This window comes from Danio rerio, chromosome 1 (genome assembly GCF_049306965.1).
Source record: "Danio rerio strain Tuebingen ecotype United States chromosome 1, GRCz12tu, whole genome shotgun sequence".
Lineage (NCBI taxonomy): Eukaryota > Metazoa > Chordata > Actinopteri > Cypriniformes > Danionidae > Danio > Danio rerio.
The window spans coordinates 58,164,779-58,187,908 of record NC_133176.1 but is presented as its reverse complement, the minus strand read 5'-3'; the positions used below and the strand labels follow the sequence as shown (position 1 = coordinate 58,187,908).

Genomic DNA, 23,130 nt, shown 5'->3' with positions numbered 1-23,130 from the left:
TTCTTGGCACACTTTGGGCTCATTAGCACCAAAAAAACATCATGTCAGCAGCCAACAGAGTATTGTTGCTGACCATGTCCATCCCTTATGACCACAGTGTACCCATCTTCTGATGGCTACTTCCAGCAGGATAACACACCATGTCATAAAGCGTGAATCATCTCAGACTGGTTTCTTGAACATGACAATGAGTTCACTGTACTCAAATGGCCTCCACAGTCACCATAACTCAATCCAATAGAGCACCTTTGGGGTGTGGAGGAAAGGGAGATTCGCATCATGGATGTGCAGCCGACAAATCTGCAGCAACTGCAGGATGCTTCCATGTCAATATGGAGCAAAATCTCTGAAGAATATTTCCAGTACCATGTTGAGTCTCTGCCAGGAAAGATTAAGGCAGTTCTGAAGGCAAAAGGGGGTCCAACCCTGTACTAGGAAGGTATACCTAATAAAGTGGCCAGTCAGTGTATATTCTCTCAAAACGTTTACATTTACTGCCACAATACTCTTTCGTGCTCTTTTGTTACATTTATGTATTAGAAACTAATGTGTACCATAAATATGTACTCATTTGTATAATTGTTTCATTTGTATTCATGATTTATGTATCTAACGTTAATAAAAAACTAAAAAATATACTGCCACAACAAATATGGCGGTTTGCTTAACCCACACATGCTGAACTGACCAATCAGAGCGCGAGCTCCTGTCAGACTAATATCCAATCACAAGGCTCATCTTGCTTCTTGAAAACATGTCGCCCATGAAGCTGTGTGTTCCAGGTGGGTCGCTGTTATTCACATGTTTTTTGGGGGATTACTTTTATGTTTGGCGTCTTATTGCTGACATATCTTGGCTATGTGTTGATCCTTTATGCATATAGTGACATTTTATGAGCTTTGATGTAAGTTGCGGATAGTTTTGCGTCTCGAAGCGTTCACGTGTACTGCTGTAGGGCTGAATCGTCAGCACGCGCGACTGTTATGACGCTGTAAACAAGTCTCATGTCTTCGACTTCAGTCAACATATGCCAATAAAGATGCTATTTTAGCTGATTGCAAGCACACTGTAAATAATCGCGTTTGTGGATGAGTTTGTGGGGTTTAAAGACTCGTTTGGCGAGCCCTGCCCACCGCCCGGGGCTGTCATGCATACCTGCCCTCAAACACTCGCTCTTCTGCCTCTACACGATCCGCTGACGCGATCTGCTCTCATCACTTTAGGCTTGATTTGCTTCAGGAAATCCAGATTTATGATGTTTATTTGTGGACTGCATTTGTAGCTGAATATAATTGCAACTCTTCGTTTAGTCGGGAGTGGAAAGTCTCGTAATCACTTACTAGCTAGATATGCACTAGTGTAAATGTATATACACTTATATACACTTAGCCAGAGCTTTTGTGTAAGAGGTTTTGTTTTAGTTGAAATGTAAACCTGCTTGTTTTTGTTAATGGACTATTTTGTTGTAATGCATTTATTTATTATTATTTTATCATTCTATTATTTTATTATATTTATTATTTTATTTTTCATTATTTAAAATAGTTATAATATTTGACATATATTGACATTAAGTGTGTGTGTGTTACAAATTGTATATAAATTTAAATATCTATCTTTTCAAAACTGTTTTTTATGTTTCACATGTACATAATATATACATGTTTAACACACGCACATAAAAATACTACTGAAGAAAACATTAAAGGAAATACTTTGAAAATGCCTTTGGTCTATTAAACATGGTCTGGGAAATATTTGAAAAATATGAAATATTGAAATATTTCACATAACTGTACCTTTATCATACTTATTTCTTGGCTGAAATAAGCATTCATAGTAAACAGACCAAATCTCATGTCCTAATCATAAAGTCACTATGTTATAAGTTTATTACAATTATTATGCAGTTAATAGACTAATTTTAACATGTCAGCTTGAGGCCAAACTGTGGATGTGTTTGTGTTCGTCATGGCTTATAGACTCTCTATTATGACAGCAGTACTGTACATGATTTATGCATTTTTCTGTAGCATGCCTCACGTGTGTGTGTGTGTGTGTGTGTCCTGCAGGCGAAAGGCTTTGCAGCACAGAGGACTGTATTCCTGGTACAGGCACGTATCTGCGGCACGGCTACATCTTCGCTTCACTAGCAGGATACGTGCTGAGGAAGAATGAGGGAGAGGAGGTCAGTTCACCTCTGCTGCTCTCATGCAGATTAAATTTCAGCTTAGAAGTCCATGTTTCTTCATAACCGAGTACTTAATTTTCCTCCCGACTTGATTTCTAGTTGCCGGTGATTTCAGTTGTTAGAGAGACAGAAGCGCAACTTTTGCCTGACGTCGGTGCGATCGTCACCTGTAAGGTATATCGGTTTTGATATATCTTAATCTGTCACATGTGTCTTTGTTAGCCATTTACAGATTATTACGAAAGTTGAAGAAACACAGTTTTTGGGCAATAAGCTCATTTTACAGCTCTCCTGAAGTTAAACAAGTGAGTTTGACCATTTTTGAATCCATTCAGCTGATCTTCAGGTCTGGCTGGAGCTCTTTTAGCTTAGCTTAGCATAAGTCATTAAATTGGATTAGACCATTAGCATGTTGCTGCAAACATTATTTAAACATTTATATGATATTCCAATTTAAAGGTTGAGTTTTCTGTTGTTACATTAAGTACTAAGACTCACAGAAAATGAAATGTTGCTCTTTTTTTAGGCTGATTTGGTTATAGGGACTATACACTCATTCCGGCGTAATAATCAAGAAACTTTGCTGCACCATGGATACAGCAGAAACAATGATATTATGCATCGCTGTTACCCTGCTGGTGTTGTTTTAAGGTGCTTTTCATCATCATTGGTCCTGCTTCACTCATTGGTACAGCGGCAAATTTCTTTGTTCATACACCAGTATGAGAGTATAGTTCCTATAACCAAATTGGTCTAGAAAATAGCAACTTTTAATTTTTCGTTGGTCTTGGTACATGATGCAGTTATAAAAGGGTCAAGCTTTAAATAGGTAAATGATCAAAACTCCTTACTCAATTTTGCATGAAATGCTAATGGACTAATCTGATTTAATGATCTATGCTAAGCTAAACTAAACGTGTTCTGGAGATCGGCTGAATTGATTCAAAAATGGTAAAACTCTTGGAGAACTATAAAATGAGCCTTTTCAATAAAAGTAAAGTGTTCCTTTAAGGTTTCGACTGCATGTGTGTTGTACTTTGTTCAACTGTAATTTATGACTGTATTTATGTATTGAAAGTGTATTGAATATGCATGTTTTTCCTCACCCTTTCCAGGTGACGAGTATCAACCCAAGGTTTGCTAAAGTGCACATCTTATATGTGGGTTCGACACCGCTAAAGGACAGGTTCAGAGGCACAATCAGGTACAGATGTTTGCATATCAGTAAATCTGCTATTATAATATACAGTGATCCCTCGTTAATCACTGGAGTTACACTCTAAAAATAACCTGCAATAGGTGAAATCCGAGAAGTAGTATTATTGTTGTATTATTAATTATTCTAGATGTTTTAAGGCTGTGAAACCCCTCACGACACTCCTTTTTCCAGATAGGCATTAATATTTTCACACTTTTCTTTCTTGTTTAAACATTCCCGTAACTTCTACCATACTTAAGCAGTTCAGAAGTTTTACTTTTTGTGAGATGGTTAGCATCTTCCTTTGCCTTTTGTGTGCTAACACAGGTAAATGTTTCGTCGATATTATTGGGTTTGTTGGGGAGAAAACTTGCAAACATGAAGTACAGCACTTCTGAGACACACTGCTAACGATCGAAGATTTATGTAAATTTGGCAAGCTGAATGCATTCTAAGAGCTCGTTTCTGTGCCTGACGATCAGGTTGTCTTGGTCTTAACCTTCTACCACCACCCATTCCACAACGCACCGGCCTCTTAAGTCTCCCCCTGCATGTGGTGCAGGAGGAGGGTCCCACATTGCTCCTTCAGACTAAAACCCATGGGAAAAAACCCGGCCACCAGGCGCTTGCATACGAGCCCCAACCCCAGGCCTGGCTCCAGGCTGGGGTCCCGGCTGCGCCATACCGGCGACGTCACGGCCCTTAATGTTTTTGTACTCATAAGGAGTTTTTGAACTGCAGTTAGTCTGACCTGTTACCAAAGACCTTTTTGCCTTGGGAGATCCTACCAGTAGCATTAGCCCCAGACAACAGAAGTCTTAGGATCACTCAGGCACTCCACCACGATAAGGTGGCGATTCATAGAGGAGATTAACCGATCAATCTATGTTCCTACTTTCACCCATGGTCATGAACATTGGGTCATGACCGAAAGGACAAGATCTCGGATACAAGCGGCCGAAATGAGTTTCCTTCGCAGGGTGCACTCTTATGGATATGGTGAGGAGCTCTGTTACCCAGGAGGACCTCGGAATAGAGCTGCTGCTCCTCCACATTGAGAGAAGTCAGCTGAGGTGGCTCAGGCATCTGTTTCGGATGCCTCCTTGACGCCTACCTAGGGAGGTGTTCCAGGCATGTCCCACTGAGGAGACTTCTGGGAAGACCCAGGACATGCTGGAGGGACTATGTCTCTCGGCTGGCATCGGAACACCTCGGAATCCCCTCAGAGGAGCTGGATCTGGGGTTCTCCCCTAATACTGCTGCCCCTGCAACCTGGCCTCGGAAAAGCGGCAGAAAATTAATGAATGAGTGAATGAGTGCATTTTGTACTGTACAGGAGACGAGACAGCGAGGAGCTTATTTGACAGTGGTCTACAGCCAATCAGGACCCATAACACAATGCGCTGATCAGGAGGCAGAACACAATTCACTGTAAATAAAGCATGTCAAATTGCAGGAATAAAAAAAATCGGCGCGAAAGGTGAACCGCCTTACAGTGAGGGATTACTGTATATGAAATTTGACTTTAATAACTTGTTGTGTAAATATACGAAGTCAGATCTGCTCAACTCTAATGTTTTAAATTCTGTAGAAGAGAAGATGTGAGAGCGACAGAGAAGGATAAGGTGAGTTCATGGAAAATATAGATGTTTTTATTTATATTTAAATATAAAGTATTCCTCAATATGAGTAGTCAAAAAAAAGATATGGGTTAAAGACAAAACATATTCTGGTGTCTGCATCATTAAATTTACAAGAAAAAAAATATGGGTTTTAAATATTAGAAAAATGTTCAGTTTGATTGTTATATTTAAATATCCAGTGGTTTGAAGGATAATGGAAAAGAATTGTTAAAAATATATATTAAAACTATAAAAATGTAAACCTGTAATGCTCTATTTTTTAGATAGAACCTTCTATCTTAAGGTCATGCTAAAAATGTATCCTAATTATAATATTTTGACCCTTATGCAATGCGATGTATTGTGTTTCTGAAAATGTGTTGTTGTTCTCAGGTGGAGACGTACAAAAGCTTCAGGCCCGGCGACATTGTCCTTGCAAAAGTGGTATCCTTTACACTGTATGAGCAGTTTCTGCTGTTGTAGACTCGGTTGTGTTGTTCATGACCCTTGACCTCGGCTGTCAGATCTCTTTGGGTGACGTGCAGTCGAATTACCTGCTGACCACAGCGGAGAACGAGCTGGGGGTCGTCGTGGCTCACAGCGAGGCCGGTGAGAGAGCTGAAATCAGAATCAAAGGGTTTTTGCTTGTTAGCATCAGTGTGTTAGTCTGTGTGCTCCAAAACAAAGACAAAATATACATTCAGAACATGCAGTTAATCACTTTTCTCAATATGGATCAATGATGGTAGTGCACTTTTGCTTCCCATCAGATTTTCTGACCAAGCAGATGCTCTAAAGTATCTGAAGATTCAAGACCAGACTAAAATCAGTCACTTATTCAATTGTAAACAAGCATTACTGAGTGTTTGCCTAAACAATGCATATATAAGAAAATACGTCACACTAACAAAGCTAATGCACATGAAATAGTAGGACTATATATAGAAATTTTTGCTCGTACCACTAACACGCTCTGAAATGTGTACCCGCAGGCGCGCAGATGGTGCCCGTCAGCTGGTGTGAGATGCAGTGTCCTCGCACACACTCCAAAGAGTTTCGCAAAGTTGCACGGGTACAGCCGGAGTACCTGCAGGCCTGACCACGCCCCTGACCACACCCACTGGAACACACAGCTTCAAAAACACGCCCATTGGAATGTAAAGCTTCAAAGACATGCCTTTTGGAATGCATGGCTTCAAAGACACGCCCCTGACCACACCTACTGGGGGACACAGCTTCAAAGACTCGCCCATTCAAATATAAACCTTAAAGACATGCCTATTGGAATGCACAGCTTCATAGATACTCCCCTGACCACACCCACTGGGAGGGACACAGCTTCAAAATACACGCCCATTCAAATATAAAGCTTCAAAGAAATGCCTCTTGGAATGCACTGCTTCAAAGACACGCCCCTGGCCACACCCACTGGAAGATACAACTTTATAAACACGTCCTTGGCCACACCCACAACTTCAAAGGCACGCTTATTGGAACAGTTTTTAAAACACGGCCCTGACCACACCCACTATAATGCAAAACTTGAAGAACATGCTCTTGACCACACCTACTGGAAAATAAATCTTCAAAGAGACGCCCTTTAAAATCCACAACACGTCATTGGCCACACCCATTGGAACGCACGGCTTCAAGGCCATGCCTCTGGCCAGACCCACTTCAATGCGCAGCTTTAAAGACACACCCCTCTCCACACTCACAGGAACATGCAGCTTCAAGGACACGCTCATTAGAACGCACAACTTTAAATACACGCCCCTGACCACACCCACTTCAATATGCAGCTACAAAGACACCCTGACCACACACTGGAACACAAAACTTCAAAGACATGACCCTGGCCACACCCACTGCAACCCAAAACTTCAGACACGTCCCTGACCACACCCACTTGTAGGCGCAGCTACAAAAGACATGCCCCTGACCACACCCACTTCAACCCAAATATTTAAACTCTCTTCAAAGACATGCCCACTGGAAAGAAACTTTAGGCACGCCGCTTACCACACCCACTGCAACAGCTTCAAAGACATGACCATTGGAACAAAACTTCAAAGACACTCCCCTGGCCACACCCACTGGAAGGCACCGCTTCAAAGACATGCCAACTGGAACAAAACTTGAATGACATGCCCCTGACCACACCCACTTGAATGTGCAGCTTCAATAACATGTCCCTGGCCACACCCACTGCAACAGCTTTAAAGACACGCCCCTGACCACACTTGCTTCATAGACACGCTCCTGACCACACCCACTGGAATGTGCAGCTTCAATAGCATGTCCCTGGCCACACCCACTGCAACAGCTTTAAAGACACGTCCCTGACCACACTTGCTTCAAAGACACGCCCCTGACCACACCCACTAGAATGCAAAACTTCAGACATGTCAACTGAAACAAATCTTAAATGACACGCCCCTGACCACACCCAATTTAATGAGCAGCTTTAAAGACACGCCCCTGACCACACCCACTGCAACAAAAAAACTTCAAAGATATGTCCATTGAAATATACAGCTTCAAAGACACGCCCCTGACCACACCCACTTGAATATACAGCTTCAAAAGACATGCCCCTGACCACACCCACTTGAATAGCAGCTTAAAAAAAAACACGTCCCTAACCACACCCACTGGAATTCAAGGTGTGAATCTGGCTCTTCCCGTCACATTCCACACTGCCCTGCGAATGCAAACTACACACAGTCAGAGCATCACATGACCACGATCTGAATGTAGTTGCATACCTAAGCAGTATTCAGATGCTCTGACACACCTGAGACTGTAAGATCACACACTTTCAACGCCATTACAAGCTCAGAAACTATTTCATGACATGTACACAGACCTCCTGAGGGAACGTTCAAGAGCTTTGAGTTCGAGTAAATCCTTTCGAAAGCTTGCCAATAGGTCACATTTCATCCCACTGATCCAAAATGATTAGCATGAAGCCACTTTGAGGTATTGTTTGCATTGTGATGGTTTCAGTAAAGCATATTCAGTATATAGCCTGAAATTCTCAGCACTGTAATGCATCACAAAGGGTTGCTTTTGTAATCATATATATATATATTATTCTCACTGATGAATGGTATAGTTTAAGTACTACTACATGCTTATACATTAAGCACTAGCACTAATTTACAGGAGAATTAGGTTATAAAATGTGCTTGAAAGTATTATTAAATATGCAAATGATCTTTTAAGTGAGTGAGATATGACACTGGCAAGCTTTCGTGAGGTTTACTCTCGTGTATTATAGTCTGCATTTGATACAGATGTACATAAACAGAGCTTAGGAAAGCCAACTGGTAGACTTTTGTGTATTTTTTGTTGCAAGATTTGAAGTGTATAGAGCAATAACATCTGGCGGCGCAGTTTTCTAACTCTTTAAAGCACATGATCCGCACAAATAGTCACTAAGAGATGACTTTGTTTACCTCTTGCTGCTTTTATTCAGAACTTTTGGAAATATGTCTTATGTTGATATCTTTTCCTCATTCTGTCCTTGTGTCTGTAACTGTTTTGAGAGGTCATGTGTTTACGAGAGTAAAAATAAAGTGTTTATTAACACAAGTTTTGTTTGTGTTTTCTTAAAGGAGAGCTATTATGGCCATTTTACAAGTATCTGTTGTCCCTAGAGTGAGGTTTTTAGCTCAAAACACCACACAAATAATGTTGTATAACTCTTTGAAATTAACCCTTTTAGGATGTGACGGTTTGGTGAGTCGCTTTAAATGCAAATGAGATTGTGCTCTTTTCAAAACAGGGCGGAGCTACAAACGCCTGTGTGTCAGCATAGTGGCAGATTCAAAAACAAGACTAACTTCCTATGCTAATGAGGGAGAGATGGTGACTAGTAGGCGGGGCTTCCCCCTCTGATGACATCATACAAAGGGAAAATGTCAATCAAAGTGTTTCTGTAGACTGTTTTCATCAAGTGTGATTATAAATAATAAAATTAATCACTTTTTATCATAAGAAGCTGCTTATATTCAAACACTGCTGCCATAAAACGGCTTAAATTACTTATAAAGTGATTTTTGCATAATATGTCTCCTTTAACTTGTGTTAACGAATTAATTTAGGTTTAATATTGCACGGGTAAAGCCGCCTTTCCGCTGCACACAATATTCGAACACGACTGTCGGAATACACCCCCTTGTGGAAGCCGCACAGAATTTTTTGTTTTGTCGTGCACCGTGGGAGAGAAGATGGATTCTCAGTGTCCAAAATAATAAAGGAGTGGAAAAGCAAGAGCCTTTATTCTTCGTGCGTTCACCATGATTGAATGAATGAATACTAGAAACTCGTTGACATCTTTTGGAGGGAATGTGGAGACAACATAAAAAAAAAAATTTTATTACTCAATTATTAATAGAAATGTTTTTTTTAAATTAAAAAAATTATGAAAAAAAAAAAAAAAAACAGTATTTTTTATCTTGCGTGCACATGGACCTGCTTGGACAACACTGAAATACATCACATTCGGTCGACCAGTCGTATACAGTCTAGTCGCAGGAGTTTAAAAATTTTGATGGATTCGCAGCTCAACTCGGATCAGAATTTTCTGCATACTGATGCCTCCTTTCCACTGCACACGACAAGTGACAGACCGGAATTCATTTATTTCTAATGGAGAGTAGTCCTGGAGCTGTGTGGAGTTCCGATCATCTCCGTATGCGGAAAACTCGGATCCGATTTAAGCTGCAGATACGTTAAAATATTTGAACTCCTGTAACTAGACCGTATTTGACCGGTCGACTAGATGTGAGGTATTCCAGTGTTGTCCAAACAGATCCGTGGGCGCGAGATAAGAAATAGTAGTTTTTTGGTTATTTTTTGAATTATAAAAAGTTTATATATATATAAAAAAAAATTCCATTCATAAATAAAAAATATTTTTTATGTTGTCTCCACATTTCCTCCAAAAGTTTTTAGGGGCCCATTAATTTCTAGAATTCATTAATTTATCCATGGTAAAAACACAGAATAAATGTGCACGACAAAACTGAATATTCAGTGTGACTGCCACAAGGGGGCGTACTCCGACAGTCATGTCCAAATGTCTTGTGCAGGGGAAAGGTGGCTTGGGATGATCAGAATGGTTGTTGCTAGATCAGATATGGTTGCGACCGGAAGTTAACGAGAATTATTAATATTATTTATTAAATTTCCTATTTATTGTATTTTATTAACGTCTACCCTCACCCCAATCCTAAACCCAATCGTCACAGTAACGTAAAAAGGTAGTTGTACCGAGTATTATGAATGTATGTTATCAATTAAATTACCCAATCAATTTTATTTTTAAGGTCTACCCCCACCCTAAACCCAACCGTCACAGTACAGGAAATAATAATTATTGTTTTACAGTGTCATTAAAAAATGCTTCTATATTAATGTGCATATCGCACTTCCGGCCAGCCGAATATCCGATCTAGACTTTACCAATCGGAACTTCACACAGCTCCCGGACTACATTCATTGGAAATGAATGACTCTCAATCTGTTACTTGTTGTGTGCGATGGAAAGGAGGCTTAAGTGTTGAATTATGATTAATAAATGCTTGACAAGTTAGTAAATACATTAATTAATAAAACCTTTTTCTAAAGTGTGACCCAATTATTATCTCGACTAGTAAAACATTAAATTAGTACAATCCCAGGTATGACCCACATAAACACTCTTAATTCAGTGTCTTTATTCAGCCTGTTCAGTTTTGTAGCCTCTTTTGTTTCATTTGGAAAATTCATGAATAATTGAAACATTTCAGATATTTTCTGTACATCCCTGAGGAACAAAACCCCAAATAATGACACAGATTCAGATTCCTCAAAAATATACACCAGTATTTCATAAACCCATTTGATTCAAGCATAAAAAGAAAATGGATCTACTTAAAAATTACTTTTTGTCATTCTTTTCTGCTCCTTTTTGGCGCTTAACAGATGTGCCCCTAAAGCGACAGTTTACCCAAAAATCTAGATGTGCTATTTACTCTCTCTAAAGTGGTTATAAACATTTATGGGTTTATTTCTTCTGTTGAACACAAAAGAAGTCTTTTTAATACAGGCTCATGATGGTATCAATATTTCTAGCTTTTATCATGATATACAGAATTAACACAATATTGACCTTAAATACAAAAAAATGGGTTACTATACCAGGTATAATAAGCAAAAATATTTAGTGTATTGATGCATGTTCAGAATAAACAAATGCTTCAATTGTAAAAGCATTATAAAGCACCACAGGTAACACTTTATGATGCTCTCAGTATTGAATATTACATAATGGAATAAAAGTGATGATGAAAAAAATATAGATTACAGTTATTATATAAATATTAGTTTAAAAAAAAAAACTGAAATTTATTAGTTTAAATTTATTAATTTAGTTATTAACTGCATTTAATCAAGTGTTTACCACGGATTGTGACTATGATATTAATGCATTATAGGGCATTAACATCAGCTCATTCATTCATGTTCTTTCAGCTTAGTCCCTTTACTTGCCACAGCAGAATGAACCACCAACTTATCCAGCATATGTTTTACATAGCAGATGCCCTTCCAGCTGCAAATCAGCACTGGGAAACATCCATACACACTCATTCATACACATACACTACGGCCAATTTAGTTTATCCAATTCCCCTATAGCACCTCTTCGGACTGTAGGGAAAACTGGAGCCTCAGAACACGGGGAGAACATGCAAACTCCACACAGAAATAGCCTAGTGGGACTCAAACCAGCGACCTTCTCGCTGTGAGGTGACAGTGCTAATCACTGAGCCACCGTTGGCCTTAACATCAGCTAATATTTATAAAGTTTTTATAGTTTCCATCAGTTTAGTTAAATTGACTCGTTTACTATTGGAGCCTTATTACAGTGTTCATGTACAACAGCCCTATAAACAATAACCGAATTTATAGAACTATTTTTTAGGGTTTTTCACCTTTAAATTGGATAGAACAGTAGAGGTTACAGACAGGAAAGTATTGGAAGCAGAGAAAGAGGAAGGGTCGGCAAAGGACCTCAAGCCAGGAGTTGAACTTAGACGTTGGCACACTTAAACACTAGGCTATTGGCACCGACCAATCTATCAACACATTTTTAATTTATATGTCAGCGTGTAGTGGGCCAGATTAACATGCGGATATATTCATGTTTAAACTTTTAAGCTAATTAACCAGTTAAATCTCCAATAGGCATGGGATGATAACTGTTTTTAAGGTATACTGCGGTTTGGAAAAGTCAAGGTTTTAAAACTGTCAAAATTTTCTGCAATACCTTTCCTATAGTATGTGTACAATTTTTTTTATTCACTTTTTGTTTTTTTGTTTTTAGGAAAACAATAGCGCCAGCAGAATATAGATCCAAAGATGCCATTTTAAATGGTAAAAAAGAAAACTAATGAAACCATCAGAAGTCAATAATTCATTTAAATTATTCAGTTTGACATGTCTACTGCTCCAAAATATTTATTTTGGATTTTTGGATTTTGAGTCATAAAATAAAATATATTGTGTTTAAAAGGGGAAAAAGTTTTAGTTTTTTACCCAGACATTTAAAAAATATACATTTTAAAGCAGTGACCACAATACCGTGATACTGTGAAACCGTGATTTTTTTCCCCCAAGGTTATCATACCGTCAGAATCTTACACCGGCCCATGCCTAACCTCCAAGCATAATGAACACCACAGCAAATACAATCTGAATATTTCTACAAAACACTCTAAAAGTTGTTCATATTCATGATCATAACATTTTGACTCATTTGAAGAAAGCTGAAAACCTGTAACCATTAACTTTAATAGTAGGAAAAACAAATGGAAGTCAATGGTTACAGATTCCAACATTCTTCAAAATATCTTCTTTTGTGTTCAATGGAAGAAAGAAACTCAAAGGTTTGAAACAAGTAAAGGATGAGCAAATGATGACAGAATTTGTATTTTTGGGTGAACTGTCCCTTTAAATGAGTCCTTAAAAATAATGTGGGTTTGTGAATAATTTATTATTCAGTCGTCGAATCGTATGGAGTTTCGTGCATTAGTATCAATCGCAAACTTCTTATTGGACGGCGCACTGAAGCCCAACCCGGCTCCTTTATTCCTGAAGTCCATGTGGCGGTTTTGTGCGCGCTCAAACTCTCCCAGAAGGCCTTGCTGTAACGTCTGCTGTCCTTCTTTGCCCATGGCCATGTTGAGGCGGCCGGCGGACTCGTTCCCCGTCTGAGTGCTCTTCTTAAAGCCTCCCATCAAGCGCAGGAACTTGGCTTGTCTGTCCGAGCTGTCGAAGCTCGCCGTTCCCCACTGCCCAAAAGCCTTCAAACAGCGATGACATCAGATTAACACTCATTCATTCACATTAAAGGGATAGTTCAGCCCAAAATGACAATTTGCAGCTAATTTATTCACCATCAGGTTATACAAGATGTACTTTGTTTGTTGAGTAGAATCAATATTAAAGAAGATTTTCAGCTGAACTTGTGGTCTTTGGTGTAATACTAGTCAATAGCTGTGTTTCTATACATCTATTGTTATGCTCATTTCGGATTATCACATTAAAAAATGCTTGATGGAAATGGCTAGATGTGATTAAATAAAAAAATAATGCACATAAAACAATGTGTTGCCATAACTGAGTAGGAAAAACTTTTTATTTGATAAGAAAGAATGCACATAAACTACAATGGAAACACATTTACTGAATAAATTACAGTGTGCAAATTAAAAAAGTCATGTAATTTGGTTTAAAGAGATCACGTGGTGATGAAAATTGGTGCGATGGACAGTATTATGTGACAGACCAGCATTTCAAGCTCATTTAAATGTTAACACATTTGAAATGTTGTTTATTTCTAAAATCTCTCAGCTAAAGTCTGCCATCAAAGTGGCTCAGTATTACTATTATTCTATTATTTTTCCCTCCAGAACTGTCTTGAGCATCTGTCTGCGCTCCCAAAGAGCTTCTCATGCCTCCAAAAGCCACAGCATGTTTATTACATCTCGTCTTCTGAGGCGCAACTCATTTATTATATCAGAAAAAGGCCCACAGTGGCAATTAGTAGACTGATTTGTAGTTTATGGTTTCCGCTACATTCATTCTTCCAAAATTCATTCCGCCACGGCTACATTACAGCTTCTCATTCAACATTATATTTTTTTAATAGCGGGTAATAATCGCACCAAAACGTATTAAAAGGTAAGTGAATTTTAACAGCGCAAACTTTTCTGTAACCGTAGTGCTGTACGTCATTTGTTAAAACCTTTAAGGTTACGTGCTGACTGACTGACAGGTGCATGATGCGTGAGGCCAGCAAACACGACGTTTAGCAGTTTTACTTTACTTCAGGATGCATTAATACTGCTAAGTAGGTATTGGATACTTTCATGAATATTCCCAGCAAATATATCAAATGTTGGAGACATACTCGTTACATAAACGCTGCTGAAGTGCGATTTAGTGCGTTTATTTGAGAGCGCACGTGAAAATTTGCGTGCTCTTGAAGCAGCTATTTGAGTGAGCGTCCAAGAAGTTTTGTGCATGAGTAGAGGAAATCGGTGCGCAAGCAAAGAGATCCGCATGCTCGTAGGCTATCACATAAATGCGATCTCGACTTCCAATACTGCGCTCTTGACATTTGTCATTTGAAATAACGCCACAGGTAGTTGTTAAATCTGTGTAAAAAAAAAAGGCCTGCCGCCACAGCTGGAAAAAAAATCCAAGAGGAAACACTGTAGTTTAAATGTCACTCATTTTCCCTCTATTATAGTTTTGGGTATTTGGCACCAGTTTATCAGGAAGTAACGATTTTGTTCCCTTTCACTCATTGGATGGAAATGCTGCTTTATTTACGATATTCCAATTAATTAATTAACATTTTTGGCTGGAAACATGGGTGGAAACATTAAAAGTAAACACATACATACAAGTCCAAATTAACGACAAAACAATAGAAGGAAAATGACCCTACCAACATGACAAACTACAACTCAGTCTACAATTTGAATCATTAAATCCCCAATAATATCCACTTGAGTAATATATACAGACATCCCACCCTGCAAAAACAAAACTAACATCTTTTCTATGTTAAAAGGAATCTTTGTCCTAAACATTAGTGATGCGAAAAACTTCTGTTTTAGAAGTGCTTTCCATTTACAGTGACAGAACAACAGCATAAACTACCATGACAATGATCACCTCAGATTTAGATTATGTGCTTTATCTAGTGCTACATGCTCCAAATGTGAGTTTGAATATCATTTTAGACATTGATTGTCATACTACTGAAAGCAGAAGCAGATAGTTCACCTCAGATAAAATAAATAATAGTTTGAAAGTGAAAGTCAGAACTGAGACTCAAACCAACAACATCAGACACTCTGTAGCCTATTACTAATGTTAAAGAGGTTTATTATGTCGTTATAATTATGTTATGATTCCAATGTGACGATGTGTTAATTAGATTATAAACCTTAAAGGGTCACGAAACACCAAAACACATTTTTTGAGCTGTTGACAGTCATATATGTGTCCCACACTGCTAAAAACACTATTAGGACACCTATATTTCACTAAAAAGTGTAAATTGGTTGTTTTTGCGTTATTTCAAGCAAATTCGTACTTCCTGTTTGAAACGAATTTTTGAAGCTGCGTCACGGTCATGACATAATAGCGTTCTATTCCAGCGTGCAGACTGGACGTCTGTGCCAGAGTGTGCCTTATTACGTCTTACAGTGTGTTGCATTAATGCATGAGTAAGGGTTGGTTCAAACCAATCAGCGCGCTCTATTGTGCAACTTCATTAATATTCATTAGTGTCACCGTCTTTACACCACAGAGACGCCACGTTGTGTTGGCAAAACAAGCGTGAAGTGTTGCTTTTACAGTTTGCTGCCATTAAGTTTCGTTTTCATTTTCTCTCTGTGAGAGCTCATCTGGATCACGTGTGGATTAACGGTGTACGCGACGCTCGACAACAATAATTTACGTGTCTAAGGAGGATTATTGTTTACCTGAGAGCTGTTCTCATCTGCAAACGCTGAAATCCGGATTCCGGATGTAGTCTTCTCTTCATAAAGACGCGGCTCTAGTTGCTGGTGATTGTCCTGTCTCTACAGATTTGGTAAGTGAGCAACCAGTGCTCTTTGTATATTCAGTTTGTTCGTATCAAATAAGTTAACTATTGCATTGAGTGCAAACATGTTAGCACCGCATTTAGTGACCGGAATAACACACGCGGCTTTCGGACGCTACCTGCCGTGTGCATCTAAGTTTCCGGGAAATGCGGAGTTTTTTTCTCTCTCATTCGCCGTGCGGTATCAAACATTGCATGAAAAATACACGCATAGAGCAGATCTTCGAATCAAATATCTCATTTGTCGCGAGGGGCATGAATGAATTCCCTGAATGAAAGAGCCAAACTGCAGTTAAAGTCCAACATTTAATAATTTGGCAAATAATTCGACTACAGATGTGCATGTAGGTTAAACACCATCCCTTTCTCCTGTGTATTTTGACTGAAACTCGCGCGTGCCCAAATAGACACTCCCACACCCTCCCACTTTAGTTTCTCCGACACTCCCCCCTAAACAGAGCTGGACACCCCCACTTTTCTGACTTTTTCCAAAGAAGAGGTGTGAAAACACCCTGCTGAAACGAGGGGGTTTCATGGCCCTTTAACAAAAGAGCCCAAAACAGAGTCCCCCAAAAAGTTCGTTTTCCTGAGAGGTTTCAAACTGCCAAACAAACCCCCCCCAAAAAACAAACCCTATTATGCCCTTTTGTTGAAGATGTATATCTCTGGTGTCTTCAGCTCAAAATACCACACTAATAATGTTTATAACTCTCTAAAACTGACCCTTAAAGGCTTTGATCCTAATTGTGGAGTTTTGGTGACTCACTTTAAATTCAAATGAGATTGTGCTCTTTTCAAAAGAGGGCGGAGTGTAAATGCCTGCGTGTCAGCATAGTGGCAGATTCAAAAACAAGACTATGCTAATAAGGGAGAAATAGTCACTAGTGGGCGGGGCTTTCCCCCTCTGATGACACATGAGATGACACATGACACAGGAAGAATGTCAATCAAAGTGTTTCTGCAGACTCTTATAATTACACTTTATCAAGTGTAATTATAAAAAATGAAATTAATTTTTTTTTCACCAATTGAAATACACACACTATTGTGTTTAAACCCCTTCTAAAAGTGATTTCTTCATAATAGAAACGTTCTACTGAAGAAATAAAAAAGTCACCTATGTTTTAAATGACCTGAGGGTGACTAAATGAACAGGAAATGTTCATTTTTGGGTGAACTGTCCCTTTAAGACCACAATATACTCAAAGCAAATGTGTAGACTCACTGGCTTAGGTTGTGACTCTTTGTCTATTTCCTTCTGAAGAGCAAGTCGACGAGCCTGTGGAGTAAAAGAGTCCTGTCATTTCATGTCTTGTTAATGTAGTTTGCGTAAAATAATCATCATTTATCTGGTGCTTTACCTGGTCAATAGAAATCTCGTCCTGGTTGCCAGGTTTGGCAGAAAGGAACACAACATCATTCTGAACACAGAGAAAAAAACACAGCAAAATAAACATGCGATGCATTTTAACATCAAATATAATAAAATAGTTAATATTGTCACACTATATAATAAGGTTACTTTAAAGTACATCCAGGTGGTTGTTATTGCAAACTAAAGCCAGACAGGTTTATCAGGAGCTGAAGGGTTTATCATCTAAAAACCACCGGCTAGATGTACTTTATCCTGCTTATTACAGGCTAAGAATTATGCAAAAAACATTGTTATGAGCTGTAATAGTTTATTAATTCTTTAATTAAACCCAAAGCTGACAAAAAATTAAACTGGCTGAATGGAGCATACACTAACCTATGCATTGTTCAATCACAAGATTGCACCAACCGGTCAAAAACAGCTGACGATAGCCTGTAAAAACACTCTTCCTGCCTCAAATATTTATATATTTAAATCAATTTAACTTTTCTTGTCATCTAAATTTTAATAGAAATATTACGTTCACTTTGTATAGCTAAAAACAATTAATAAAAATGAACCAATTAACTTATTAAATTAAGTTAAAGTAACAAAAGCATTTGTTGTAATGACTTTTTATCATACAATTTCTTACAGTGTATATATGATACCATTTTAAAGCTTAGAATCGCTATTTTCTGCTAATTCATTTTAATAACCTTAAATGTCACAATAAAAAATATATAAAATATACATCATTTTGAATATTGTTTTACTGTAAGAAATGTATTTAGATTAAATGTACACCCCCGCCCCACATACAAAAATATTTATCACGTTCAGCAACTTGTTATATAATTCCGAATAGTTTTTTGTTAAATAACGCTCAGATTTTGCACTGCATAAAATTAAAAATATTGAAATATACAGAACTAAAAATGACCGAAACTACATGCACATGAAAATATTATTAAAAACTAATTTTAATTTTAATAAAATCTAAAAATACGATTCTAATAATGTGACGAACTCAAATATCGACGCTGACACTCAAATTAAACATTAACATAGTGATGTCACACTCTCAAGAGCCAATCAGAAGCCTCGGTTTCTCTCCATCAGAATAAAACTCACCGCTCTGCTTGCGGTTTTCCTGAAGTATTCCTCAGGATCTGCTTTAAGAGTTTTATTTGTATTTTTCCCTGAGCTCTTGTTATTGTTGTCTGTCCTCTCCGGTTTCTCCTCAACATCATCATCAGCCTCGGTCTTGCCTTTATTTTTCTTCTTCTTCTTCATCTTTTTATCCGATGAGTTCTCTCCATTGGCGTCGGGAAGACTCTTACTTTCTAGTTTCTTCTTCTTCTTCATCTTTTTATCCGATGAGTTATCTTCATTGGCGTGAGGAAGACTCTTACTTTCTAGTTTCTTCTTCTTCTTTTTGCTTTTTTTCTCAGGCTTTTCATTAGAGCTGATGTTTTCCGGCGCTTCTTCTACTACTGACTGTTTCTTCTTCTTTTTTTTCACCTTGTGCTCTACCTCTACGCATTCGTCTACATCTTTCTTCCTTTTCTTTTTCTTAATCACTCCGTCCTCCACCTCTGCGTTTAGTTCTTGTTTTATGATGTCCTCCTCTAGTTTTCTCTTTCTTTTCTTCTTTTTGTCGTTTACCGTCTCCACAGCTGGTCCTAAATCAGCCTCTTCTTCTTCTTCTTTAACCTCAGTCTCCTTTTTCTTCTTCTTCTTCTTTTTTATACCTTTCACAAGGGAAAATGTAATAATTCAATATATAGTGATAATAAAAATCCACAACAATCCACTTCAAAATACTGTGAATAATTATTTATTACTTAAACTTTAAGTGTTTTTAAAAGAATATTCAGATTGTTGCATTAGTGATTGTTCATCACATAACTAAATGTGTAAAGGCTGGTTTATACTTCTGCGTTGACCGATCTCCATGACCCAGGGCGCATGCCTTGCTCATAGTTTGTGCATTTATACTTCTGCATGCTGTTTGTGTTGCTCTGCATGAGCACGTCTCAAACACTAGCTGGCATCAGGTTTTTATGTTCCTCTGTGTCAAGTTTTCTTCACGGGTGTTTTGTTTTATCTGAATGCTTCCTTAAATGTACAAGTAGCTAAAACTCGCTCATTTAGAGGCAGGAACGAGGACGTGCAACAACTTTAATCATAAGTTACACACAAAACAAAAGTTTCCATCAGGGGTCCGTTCTTCGTCCGTGGATTACTCAAATAGTGGGATTTGATTATTAACAATTTGACATGATCCAGGATCGTTTTCTTTCTTCCAGACATTTTAATCTGACTCGTCAACTTGTTTGAAAAACCAAATTAGCCAGAGATCAGTTATCAAGATTAAAAGATCCAGGATCTGCCAAATCATCTTAGATAATTTAAGCGAGGTACGTAGAACGGACCCCTGGAGCTCAACACTTATAAACACTCACTCCATCGACTTGCTCTCAGCACTGACTACACTTGTCAAATCTACCAAACCGACCAATTAAAGAGCTTACGCTACGTGTTAATTCGACGTGTAGTTAGATTCTTTAAGAGGTTCGCATCAGTGTCAGCCTCAGTGAGGGCTATACAACCGCGCGAAGGCTGCAACGGACCATACGCGTGCAATTGACGCAGAAGTATAAATCAACCTTAAATAAACATTACTATTTTCATATATTAATTTGGTCTATGTGGTGTATTGGGATAATGTGCGTTTGTAATGATCTGGATGTTGGTCTGGCAATTCATTGGTTCTCGACAACTATTTAAGCCATGTGATGTGTTGTTGACGTTGTTGATATACAAAAGTAAAGCACACTTGATGGCATTTCTTGGTGTTTGCCTCCTAATTATACAGTCTACAAGATTCAAGAAATGATGACTTAATATCTATGGACTATTTACAGCACGATTGCTTGTTAATAATGTACCCATTTGTTAACATTAGTTAATTTAAACTCACAAACATAAAAAAATCCTAGATGATGTTTACTTCTTAGTTAATGCACAATAAGGCACTAAGACCAAACAACATAACTTTTTTATGAAATAGAATTAACTATATTTAATGTTTTTATTATTTTATATCATTTTAAAATTGTTGAGGGGGTATTAACTAAATTTAGCATAGTAAAAATGTGGCTATTGCTTACTGATTTTAACGCACTAACCAATGTTAAAGAGTTAGTACAATTCTATTGAGACTTCAATGTAAAATGTTCTGTACAGTAATTTATAATTGCAAATTGTTTTTCAATTTTTTGTTTATTTTGACCATTACACCAGGTAATAAAATACTGTGATAAAAGCTTCAACAATTAAATCATAACCAGAAACTCAATAAATCTACCTTCTACTGCCTCGTCTTTTTTTACTTTCTTCTTCTTGGACACTATATGAGCTTCCTCCTGGATCTGTTCCTCCTCCTTTATCTTCTTTTTCTTCTTCTTTGTCTTTTCAGGAGCTACACTATTATTTGTGTCTATTTGTTCTGTTTTTACAGTTGTCTGAACAGATACGTCGCAACTCTCCACCAAAGAATTGTTTGCATCCAACTCTTGTTTTAATTTCTTCTTCTTCTTCTTCTTTTTCTCCCCTCCATCGTTTACATCGAGCAGCTCCTGTTTAATAGCAGTCTGGACGGAAACATCATGACACTTGACAGAATCTGTGTTTTCTTCTTCTTCCTTCACCTTTATTTTCTTCTTCTTCTCTTTAGCCAACCTACCGACTGCCATGTTTTTCTAAATTAAATGAAATTAAACTGTCAATCAAAAGCAATCTGACAATCTTATCATTGTCCTTTTTGCTTTTATCATCCCTTTCATTGGTTTTCTTCACTCATTTCTGATTCTAGATCAGTCTTCACCATCTGGAAAACACACAGAAGCATTATTATTTCTAAAAGATTTCTTATAAACATTACATTATATTGATAAGTGATTACAGAATAAGCAGATTTATGAGCATTTTGCATTATTGTTATTTTTACAAATACATATGCATCTGCATTAGGGCTGCACAATATATAGTTATAGAATCGATATTGCAATGTGATCAATCGCAATAGTCACAAAACCAGTATACGCAATGTTGAGTTGATGTTTTTCGAGGCATGTGACTGTATAAGGGTTTTAAAAGGTGTTCAGGCACCTAATAATGATTAATTTTATTGAATTGCTCATACAACGAAGACTACATTAGTTAATTATTTATTTATTTATTTGTTTGTTTGTTTGTTGTCATGTCAGCTACTAAGGCTATTTTCATGGCAAGAGCATTTCAGTAATTAACTAACATCAACAGTAAAAAAATAAATAACAAAAAAACAAATAAAAAATAAAAATAAAAAAAACAGTCTAGTAGAAAAATTAGCTAAACCTAGTGTCGCAAAAGCATTAAAATAGTATTAAAACACAACCAATGTTTATTTTTGGCTATATAAACCATCGTTACACCGAATTACATTTTGGTTACTGTCTTTTGTTTATCGTACTAAAATGTATTCGGTAAACAAACTGTAAATAAACATATACAGGTCTGGTTCTAATAAAGGTGAATACATTTATTTTTCTTAATGTTTAAACATATTTTGGTCTTTGTCTCATTTGACATTTTATTAAAACAATAATGTTCAAACATCCTGAGTTGATGAAACACACATTTACATGTAACTTAACACATGCACAAGTAACATTACGTTCACTGCAGCGGGTTTAATTATCTAATTATTTCAGTCAAATGTGTATGTTTTATTTCCTACTTATTATTTATTATCAAATTAATTTCACAACACCTTTTATACACATATAAGGACAACAAATGCAGGTAAATACTCTTATCATTAAAAATAAGCTTTATATAAACAAAATGACAAATTATGGGTTAAATTGATACTTATTGTCAATATCTATGACTGTAACAGATATATTATTTGTAAAAATGAACAGCATACGATTTTAGATTAGTATTAAAACAATAACATAAGTGGTGATCATATGATATTTAATCACATTTCTAAGTGTTTAAAAACAGTCTAGCAGGAAAATTTGCTAAACCTAGTGTCACAAAAGCATTAAAATAGTATTAAAACACAACCAATGTTTATTTTTGGCTATATAAACCATCGTTACACCGAATAACATTTTGGTTACTGTCTTTTGTTTATCGTACCAAAATGTATTCGGTAAACAAACGGTAAATAAACATATACAGGTCTGGTTCTAATATAGGTGAATACATTTATTTGTCTTGATGTTTAAACATATTTTGGTCTTTGTCTCATTTGACATTTTAGTAAAACAATACTGTTCAAACAACCTGAGTTGATGAAACACACATTCACATGCAAGTTAACTTAACACATGCACGAGTAACGTTACGTGCACGCGCTCTTCACCATAGCGGGTTTATATTTGGCTTTCAAAGCGCAATATTTGAGATATACATGTACATTTTATTACTTACTTATTTGCCGCACGTGGAAAAGCTTTCCTTTCGTCTCGAATCCGGAAGAAATCGCTCATCTACTTCCTTGGTAACGTCTCCAAGCGCCCTTGTCAACAGTTA

At 37.4% G+C, this 23,130-nt stretch overlaps 2 protein-coding genes across 4 annotated transcripts; one reads left to right on the top strand and one right to left on the bottom strand.

Annotated features, from left to right (window-relative positions):
• Positions 1-741: 741 nt before the first annotated feature.
• exosc1 (exosome component 1) lies at positions 742-6,124 on the top strand. Its single transcript, NM_001145567.1, has 8 exons — positions 742-782; positions 2,073-2,188; positions 2,291-2,365; positions 3,307-3,395; positions 4,981-5,014; positions 5,405-5,455; positions 5,536-5,620; positions 6,004-6,124. The coding sequence occupies exons 1-8, from the start codon at positions 755-757 to the stop codon at positions 6,108-6,110; spliced, it is 585 nt and encodes a 194-aa protein (NP_001139039.1). The 5' UTR covers positions 742-754; the 3' UTR covers positions 6,111-6,124.
• Positions 6,125-10,715: 4,591 nt separating this feature from the next.
• On the bottom strand, positions 10,716-23,085 carry knop1 (lysine-rich nucleolar protein 1). Of its 3 annotated transcripts, XR_012382566.1 has the most exons (8): positions 23,029-23,085; positions 20,912-21,433; positions 18,673-19,292; positions 17,546-17,605; positions 17,410-17,463; positions 11,762-13,365; positions 11,605-11,692; positions 10,716-11,510 (listed from the first exon to the last, which is right to left on the bottom strand). XR_012382566.1 is itself a non-coding variant. In XM_682043.9 (6 exons), exons 2-6 carry the CDS (start codon positions 21,297-21,299, stop codon positions 13,060-13,062), a joined length of 1,428 nt encoding a protein of 475 aa, XP_687135.1. In that variant the 5' UTR covers positions 21,300-21,433; positions 23,029-23,085; the 3' UTR covers positions 10,716-13,059. The 3 variants fall into 3 exon arrangements, 1 of the variants encoding a protein (XP_687135.1); XR_012382569.1 differs by lacking the exons at positions 10,716-11,510; positions 11,605-11,692; positions 11,762-13,365 and adding exons at positions 14,848-15,041; positions 15,121-15,521 and having other exon boundaries at positions 16,723-17,463; XM_682043.9 differs by having other exon boundaries at positions 10,716-13,365.
• Positions 23,086-23,130: the final 45 nt, after the last annotated feature.

Bases quoted from the DNA above. Each gene is read 5' to 3' on its own strand.
- exosc1 (NM_001145567.1), top strand. From the start codon at position 755: ATGTCGCCCATGAAGCTGTGTGTTCCAG. The intron at 2,189-2,290 runs GTCAGTTCACCT...CTTGATTTCTAG, and splicing joins GGAAGAATGAGGGAGAGGAG to TTGCCGGTGATTTCAGTTGT. The intron at 3,396-4,980 runs GTACAGATGTTT...TAAATTCTGTAG, and splicing joins AGGTTCAGAGGCACAATCAG to AAGAGAAGATGTGAGAGCGA.
- knop1 (XM_682043.9), bottom strand. From the start codon at position 21,299: ATGGCAGTCGGTAGGTTGGCTAAAGAGAAGAAGAAGAAAATAAAGGTG. The intron at 19,293-20,911 runs GTAGATTTATTG...CCCTTGTGAAAG, and splicing joins AAAAGACGAGGCAGTAGAAG to GTATAAAAAAGAAGAAGAAG. The intron at 17,606-18,672 runs GTGAGTTTTATT...CTCTGTGTTCAG, and splicing joins GGAAAACCGCAAGCAGAGCG to AATGATGTTGTGTTCCTTTC.